The following is an 8,961-nucleotide window of genomic DNA, read 5'->3' as shown; positions in this document are numbered from 1 at the left end:
GCTGACACTATTATGAAGACTCAACTTTAGAAATTATCCTGCCAGCTCCTGCCTACCCACCCACCCACCCCCAAGTTTCCCAGGAAAAGCTAACCCTTCAAAGTAAGCACAGGCTTCTCTTGACCCTCACTAGACTTGAATAGAAAAATAATCTTGAAATGGGCTAATTTTTCTCAATTATGGACAACCAAAAAAGGGAAACAGTTACCACAGACTTGGAAGATATTAGTTCATATCCTCACTCAAGCAACCTTAGTTTTAGGTCAGTCACTCTTGGTCTTACTCTAGTGTTTTGAAGATACTCAAGAATGACTGTGCAGGTTAGCTTGAACATTCACGGAAAGGATGCAGTATGCTAGTAATAATTACCGCTAGTATGAAATACAGTTGCTGTTATTTTGTGGGTATTGTCCATTAAAATATATATGTGCTTGGAGAAAAAGAAATTCAATCCATAACCATTCAAAATGCATTTTTCCCTCCCCTAACCCACACCTAAATATATATAACTAGGTAATTTATCACCCTGCTTTTTTCCTTTATTTTTACAAGTTAGTTACTTTTTTCTCCCCAAACAACTCTTTAGAAAAAATAAACTGCCCAGGAAAACGCCAAGCTTTTGGATAAAATAAATACCTTTGGCCATTGTTATAGAATCTTCTTATAATCCATAAGTAAACTTAAATAGGGAAAGAAAAGGGTTAGATGTTATTGAAAATAATATCCCTCCCCACCATACAACAGACTACAGAGCACAGATTACCACTTCACTTTTAACAGATCAGGATTTTTGTGTTTTATACAAACGATACCATTAAAAAATTAGTCCTTCTAATAGCTCACAACTAAAACATGAACAAAATATAGAAAGAACTTTAAATTCTCAAAACCCCTGATTTAAGAAGCAGCAAGTGTTAGCAAAGTGCAAGTGACTTTTTTTTCATGCGCTATTGCTATACATACATACATATTTATATATATATTAGCAGGCAAATATACCTATATTGCACATTATTTTCTTTCAGGGCACAATATAAAGGTGCCAGGCTCTACCTATGCTACAATTGCATGGCTTGACTAATGGCTTTTTTTATGCTAAGCAATTAAGCAGGAAGACTATGTGCTAGTGCATCGCATATGAGAAGGCCAGCGTGAGTTTTGCATTGCATTTTCCCTTGACCCTTAAAAAGGAAGTGTATATTGACAGTCATGTCTTTCTTCAGATGGTGGAAGGAGCCTTGGAGTTTAGCTATAAATTGCTCTTGCAAACTGGAGCTGAAACTGCAGGAAACGGTCACTAGTCCCCTTTGCCTTCCACCAAAAGAAGAAACTGCAGGACCAAAATGGAGGAAGGAGATATGAAAAGAAATGGGCCCAGAGACAGGGGAAGGGTTACTCCTTGAGAAAAAATAGGTAAACTTTTGGCAACTATCCAGGCACCAATTAAATCTTTTCAAAAGATACAAAATATATCCAGTTGGAATCAGTTGAGGCATTATGCAAGTCCTACAAATGAATGAACAAACAGATAACTAAAAACAATTATTCTGAATGAAATGGAGGGAGGCAGAAATATCTTTGATTATACACTTGCCAGTTAGGACTATGTCCAGCTGGGAAATACAGCAACACCACAGGTTGTGCAAGTTGAACAAGCACCAGGCAGTTTGTTACGCCGTGAAGGGTGGAGGCAGAAATCAGTCTCCCAGCAAGTGGCACAATTGGCAGTTTGGGTTTGGTCTTGCCAGGAGGCTGCAGCCAGCACCGAGTAGAAGATGAATCCCTCAGGCTCCAGTTGGCTATTCTGTTTTGGACTCTTCCAGGATCTGTGGCAAGTTTTGATCCTTCCGAGAGACAACTGGCTTAGCTGTGGGGAGAGTGGCAGGTTCAGCACTGCCACTGGCCCTGGCACTCCCCCCACCACTACTACTTCCACCACTGTTGTAATCTTGGATGGCCTTTGGCTCATTGGTGTGGTAGGAGCCCTTGTAACGGTGATGGTGAAGGTACATCAAGAGAAGGGCTGCCGCCAACAGCAGAAGCAGAAAAAAGATAACTGGGGGAAGAAAGGCAGAAACAGGGAAAGAAAGGGAAGAATTAGAATAACTGTGGAGTAAAAAACCAGAGCTAGTTGCAGATGGAACCTAACAGTTTAATCTAGCAATCTCTGGGCTCTTCGCTAGCTTTCACTTCCTTTTCCACCTTGATAACTCACCTCCAATAATAACTGCAACCCAGCCATCATCGTGGATGTACAAGAAGTCCACTACAAGAAGCATAAAAAACATACAATTAAAACTAGATCTGACCATACTCCTCCACCATCAGGTATTTGATCTCATTGGCTCAGTCCATCCCATAAGTGGTCTCTTTTCCCTTCATAAAATCACCTTAGCCATGAAAGCCATCTGGTATCTACTCTCCATCTCGCTGCCCTACATGCTTCTTCTGCCAAGGCGTCTGTGTGGCAGGTTCTTCCATGGGGAAACTCTTTGCTTTCCACACACAGAATACCTTGCTTGCCTGTTATCCCAAGATGATGCACATGGTTTGTTCCCTTTATATGATGTTTGCTACTATAGGATTCCCTCTCCCCTAGGGTGCAATATCATTGCATCTGTTTGAACAAAGATTCACACTCACAAAGGGGGAAAAACAGATATATCCCTTAGTGAAATCCCTGCCTCAAAAGAAGTAAATGCACTCTTCATTTTTGGGGTTACAGAGTAGGCACTCCAGGATAGGAACTCAGGCCCAGCTTTTCAAAATTGTCATATTAAGCTGCCTTACCTGGATCTATGTACCATGGGTCAAGCTCAGGAGGCACTTTAATGTAGGTAGAAGGCATAGAGGCACAGTTGGATTCTACCAGCTTTCCATTGGTGGTGTAAGGGGTGATGGGACTGCTGCCACTAGAGCGAAATATGGTTTTCAGGGGCACAATGCTGTTGAATTTCACCCCTGAGATGCAACCTATGAAACCTGGCGTATTGTATTTCTGGATTTCAGGATCAATCACTCCTGTCTCTGTGGACAATGACAGAGAAGGGGATTAACACTACTTGTTTCTTTCTTCTCTTTCCTTTTTAATACACAAAAAAAGATTGAATTAAAACCAAAGGATGGGGATGGCGAGAAAGTAAAAATATGGAAAAAATCTTTCCACCTTCTATTCTTCCATTCCAATAATGAGCACTATCCATTTGAAAACAAAAGGACTATGGTAAGGGCTGTGAAGATAGTAGGGGATGCTGTAATTCTAATCTGGAGAATATAGGGAAATTATTTTATTATGTCTTGGAAGGCAAGGAGAGTGCACATTATGCAGATTATCCACATGGGAAAAAACAAGATTCAATTCAGAATCAGAAAAAATAGGGTCCTAGAACTGGATTTCTTTTCATTTTTTCTTTGCCTCTTCTCACAAAAATCTTCAAAGCTTTACCAAGCTTCTTTTGTAAAGCCAGTACAGGAAAATTATCCAGGTCATTCACTTGGTTTGTTATTTATATATCCCTTTTAATTGTTAAGATATCAGACCTAACAACTGCAATAAAAAGGCATCGGGAAAACAAGATTCCCATCTTTCTGAGCACTTTCCACAGCTTGATGTGACTGATACAATCAAGGATTTCTGTATAATCAATGAAGAACATACTGAGATTTTTTTTAATGTTCTTTGGCTCAATTATACAGAGGGCATCAGTAATAATGTCTTGCTTAACCTTTTCTAAAGCCAGCTTGAACATCTGGTATCTCTTTTCCCATTAATCCTTGGAGGTTCTAATTTGAATGGCTACGCCTGTATAGCATGAGTGGATATGAAGATTGTTTGTATGTGCATGTTCTCTCCCTCATTACATCTGGGGAACGGGAATGTGTATTGTGGAGCACATGGCAGCCTGCATATGCTGCCTTCTGCACCATATAACCAGGAAGTGAGTTGTTAGATGTTAGATCCTTCCAAAACTATCACTGCATTCTACAGGCTCACTCTGTAGCAGCTAGACCATTTTGGGTTTTTTATATTTTTAATTCGTACTCTTAATCTGCCCAATAACAAGCTATCCTAGCAATAGATTACAAACATAATAATAATTGGGGGGGGGAGGTTTGACACAGACAGAAATAGAATGTGTGTTACAAACGTCTGTAGACGTATCTAACCAACTGTGGGAAATCTTGGGGAAAAGCTAAATAGGATCAAACCTAGTTAGCATCTGGATGGGAAATCATCAAGAAATCTCAGGTTTGCAGGCTAGATTGGGAAAATGCTAGGAAACTGCAAACATATCCCAGAAGAAGGCAGTAGCAAAGCATTTCTGGACTATTATCAGTAAAATCACTATTGTCACAAGGTCTGCTGGATACATTAGTATTGTCAAGTAGCCTGCAAATTACAGCCATTCATTTAGTGACTGTTTGAAGTTACAATAGCATTGAAAAAGCTGGCTTGACCCTTTTTCACACTTATGCTCACTGGAGCCTCCCCATGGTCACGTGACCGAAATTTAGATGCTTGGCAGCTGAGTCATATTTATGTTGTTGCAGGGTCCCAGTCAGGTGATCCCCTTTTTTCAACTTTCTGTAAGCAATGTCAATAGGAAAGTCACACAACAACTGTGTTACTAACTTACCAAAGGCAGTGACTCACTTAACAACTGTGGCAAAAAAGTTCATAAAATGGGCAAAACTCAATTCTGGCAACTGTCCTGCTGAGCAACTGCAAACCTTGGCTCAATTGTAGTTGTAAGACGAGGACTACCTATACAGAATTACTTTTTTCTTTCTCCATTCAGTTTTGGAACTGATATTGCTTTGCTAAGAGGACCTTGCTATCCTACAAAGATACAGAGCATGGGAAACAATAGGAAGAATACAGAAGAACAAAAGGAAGAAAATCACTCAAATTTGAAGCTGAAGACAAGGATGCATTAAGGTTTAGAAACATAAAAGAAACATGAAGAATGGACAGAAATCCTAAGAAAATGGCAACAGGGCTAGGGGCATCAAGAATGGGCAAGACCTATTGTTCTTACTCACCCATAAAACGGCCAAGATAGAGCGCTTTGGGAGAATCAAGTTTGCTGTCCACAAAGACAGAGAATTGATTTACCATGAGAGGATAATAATCCAACTAGATGACAGAGAGAGAAGAAAGATACATTAAGATGATTCTCTAAAATCAAAAGAGAATTATAGGGACTTGTACATAAATGCTCTCTGTTCATTTCCATTAAAAAGAGAACTCTTAACTGCCCTTTTCTCTACTTAATCAAGAATTATAAACCTATCCCATCAATTTTTTAATCAAGCCCATCCGATGGATAAAAAGCTGTAAATACCTGTGTGTACAAAGTCCTATTGACACGAGTAATATTGATTCTATGTGGCTGCCCATCAGCCACTGAGCGTGTGCTCAAGGTCAAGCTAAAAGGGAAGATCCCCAGTTGATAACGTAGCTGTAGGGTACCTATGAGGAAAGCATTAACATTATAAGATGACCTAGAGTTCAGTTCCTGCACCCTTATGCAGCAGTGTCAGAGGAATATCACCAATACTGAGAACATTGAGAAGACAGAATATACTTTCAGTTTATTAAGTGAAATCCTTCTACATTTAAGAGGTCAAGAACGCTGCTGAATTTGGACAAAAGACCCACCAAGTACTCCATTTTGTTTCCAACATGTCCTTCAGATGCTTCGGGGGAATTAATCCAGGATAAAATTACAATACCTACACAATTTTTAAAATTATCACTGACAATCACCAATTTCTTTTTTATACTTGAAAAAACCCTCTCTAAATATTGACCATCACTGTATTGTATAGCACTGACTTCTATAATATCACAAAAATAGCAGTGGCATATTTTGCACTGTTGGTTAACAGTAAAATCCACTTGGGGAGGAGGGGTGGAGGAGAGAATTTGTCCAATTCATCCAAGCCTTTAACAATTTGATCAATGTCTGACATGTTAAAATTGAGCCATCACTTGTAAGGTTTACATTTTAATCCAGATTTTCAACCATCTGTTCATTTAGGGCATATTATTTTCTAACTTTCCAATACTCTTTAAGACAAAATGACCAGAGGAATATATCACTGGAGGACCATAGTATTGCTGCACAGTTTCAGTCTATTTCTTAATGTTTCCTAAGGTGGACACTAGGAATTCAGTACGATGTCTTACTGAGAGATCTGCCAACAGCTCCCTGAGGAAAGCCATCATAGAAATAGAACAAAAAGTAAATATAAATATATGTTTTGGGGTGACATTTTTATTACATAAACCACATTTCTTTGGGAATATTACAAGAAATGCAGATTTTTTTCCAATTATTTTCTTTTCAGAGAAAATCCATTAAGAAGCTAATGAAACAGTCACATGTCAAATAATCTTAGTGTTAAAGGTTGATCATTGGGAGTATCCTGATGGAATGTTCTTTTCATTAGGTAAGACAATCTAACATTTTCAAGTGGCCTCTCTAAATCATCATGTGAAAACATTCTGAAAGATTTTGGGGGAGGCAATGGGATAGTGCCTCTTTACCAGGATCCTGGAAAGTGAGAAAGGACTCCCATCCTAAGTGCAGTACCAATCTCAGAAGAAGAATGAGGTGTCAATTCCACAAAGCATCTGTGGAAGCTATCCAAGTCATGCTTACCATCCTCACGGATCAAAATGGCCATGAAGTCACGGACAAAGGTGCTGACATAGAGAAGGACTGCAGGGGCTGAACTGGTACGGAAGTTGAGTCCCACTTCCTCCCCTGTCAGATTGTAGCCAGGGAGCGGCTGAAGTGGTTGATGGAGTATGTTGGCAAATTCCTGTACCACATACAAGGGTGTTGTTAGGATATTGTAGCGAACCCACATACCTTCTTCAAAGTAGGCACCAATGTCTGCCAAGAAACAACAAAATAAGGCAACAATTAGGGGAAGGCAAAATCCAAGCCAGGAAAGAACTGCTTCTTTCCACCACCCTTGCTACTCAAGCTCTTCTGCTGCCTTCCCTTTCTTTCTGGCCTTGGTGCCTCTTGAGTTACTTTCCTGCCAGCATAGTCCAGTTTATTCAAAGGACATCAGGCAGGGGAAGGCTGCTGAAGCAAATTACAGTCCTAGCTCTCACCGTGATTGCAGAAAGGTCCTTCAAATGCAGAAACTGTGCAGTTGCACGTGTAATGGCTGTAGTGCTCCCAGCAGATGCCATTATTCTGGCATGGTACCAAGGGGTTTCGACAATGCCCAGTGCAGTTTACCAGAACCCCCTCTGTTTCATTGGCTTTCCCCTCCAAGTTTAGGGTCACCCCATTCATGTGCAAACCTCTTAAGCACCCCAAGAATGGATGCAAGTTGTATTCAGCAGATCCTACAGAGTGAGAAATAAATGGCTGTATTTAAAAACATAGAAACCTAGCTAGCTTGATCAAGTCTATCTGTTGTAACAAGGTTTCAACCAAATATTTTTGAAAAATTCATTGGGTTGGATCCTGAAAGTTTCAAAAAGACCTATCTTCTTCAATATAATCCACTAGGTCTCACCAGACTTCATACACTATTGAATAAGCTTTTGTATTTCTCCTTACCTGAGTGACTCCCATTCTAAGAACAATGATAGGACATTGGGTTTGCTTTTAAAATGTTCCACCTTTCTCAAATTAAGAAAATGCTCCTGTCCAAAATCCTATTAAGCAACTGTTATTCAGTTGATAAAAGGTGGATGTGGACCAACTGTTGGAAGGAGTTTTTTGTCTGATTTACAGACACAATTTCTGATTCACAGATGTTTAAACACTAATAAGCAGAACAAAATGAATTAACTCTTGCCCTAAATATACTGTTGTAATAGAAACACCCAGGACAAATTACAAGATTTTTAAAAAGTAAAAGGACTTGAAATCTACATTGTTCGCACAATGAAAAGAAATTCCAAGATTCAAAATTCTGCACCCAGTAGGTCTTGCTTTGCATCAAGCTCTGCATCTCTGAATATTATTGGGTCTGCTTGCCACAAGGCCTAAAAGTTCCTATCACTACCATAAGCAAAACTGAGGTAAATGAATGATCCAGTTATATTTCTCTAATGGGAAACAGAGAACAATTCTCTTTTTAAACAAGTTACATAACAAGCCTAAACCATTATAGACCTAGATCCTAATTATCCTCTGCAAAGAAGACCCATATGCTTTAGTTTAGCTCAAGGGATCATAGTTTAGTTTAGGGATAATAGTACAATAATAGGTTGTGTGCAGTTTTATATTCCTTTCAGAGGATTTGGGCTTTGTTAAAACATGAGTTAAAAATAGCGACTGTCAAGTTATGAACCCTACTACCTTTAGGACCGCAGCGTACTTGACATAACTCTTTTGCTCACTGTTTTTTTTTTGTTTGCTTTTTGGGGGGAAGAGCACTTAATTATCTACATGCTGTCTAGCCTGCTTTAGTTCCTCATAATCCATAGTCTTGGTTCTTCTGCCCTCTACTGCAGGGGTCTCCAACCCCCGGTCCGTGGACTGGCACCGGACCGTGGCATACTAGCAACTGGGCCGCGAAAACAAGTGAAGCCACATCCTCTGGATGCAGACAGTACATCAAACCACGCCCCCTCTGGTCCACAGAAAACTCTTTCTCCAGAGAACTGATCCCTGGTGCCCAAAAGGTTGGGGCCCTCTACTCTACTGCTTTAACGTGAGCCAGCTCTTTCAGTCTTTTTAGGCAGATGGCCAAAGAATATACATTTTATGTAGTCAATTAGTTAAAATATTTGTATTATCTTAAAACACAACTTTGAGTGGTTCACAACAACTAAACCCCAGAACTATTTTTTTTAAAAAAACATAAAATTATAAATTGTAAAACAAAAACCTGGTGCCCCAGTCATTCCTTTGAGATCTCTTAACAACCTATCCACTCTATCCCAGTGCCTAGATATAAAAAGCCAGGTCCTGATAGCCTTCC

At 39.6% G+C, this 8,961-nt stretch overlaps 1 protein-coding gene across 1 annotated transcript in view; it reads right to left on the bottom strand.

The window, feature by feature from the left end:
• Nucleotides 1–1,799: 1,799 nt before the first annotated feature.
• Nucleotides 1,800–8,961, bottom strand: part of CNTNAP1 (contactin associated protein 1) — a gene marked incomplete at both ends in the record, with an annotated part of 53,083 nt that continues 45,921 nt past the window's right edge. Inside the window, 7 exons of the mRNA XM_083378994.1 lie at nt 1,800–2,056; nt 2,216–2,266; nt 2,791–3,027; nt 5,044–5,137; nt 5,346–5,473; nt 6,669–6,905; nt 7,133–7,372. Of these exons, the coding sequence (XP_083235120.1) occupies nt 1,800–2,056; nt 2,216–2,266; nt 2,791–3,027; nt 5,044–5,137; nt 5,346–5,473; nt 6,669–6,905; nt 7,133–7,372 (1,244 nt within the window). The remainder of the gene's footprint in view (nt 2,057–2,215; nt 2,267–2,790; nt 3,028–5,043; nt 5,138–5,345; nt 5,474–6,668; nt 6,906–7,132; nt 7,373–8,961) is intronic.

This window comes from Vipera ursinii (genome assembly GCF_947247035.1).
Source record: "Vipera ursinii genome assembly, chromosome: Z".
In the NCBI taxonomy this organism is placed as follows: Eukaryota; Metazoa; Chordata; class Lepidosauria; order Squamata; family Viperidae; genus Vipera; species Vipera ursinii.
The sequence above is the reverse complement of the archived record's forward strand: the minus strand, read 5'-3'. Positions and strand labels throughout refer to the sequence as shown.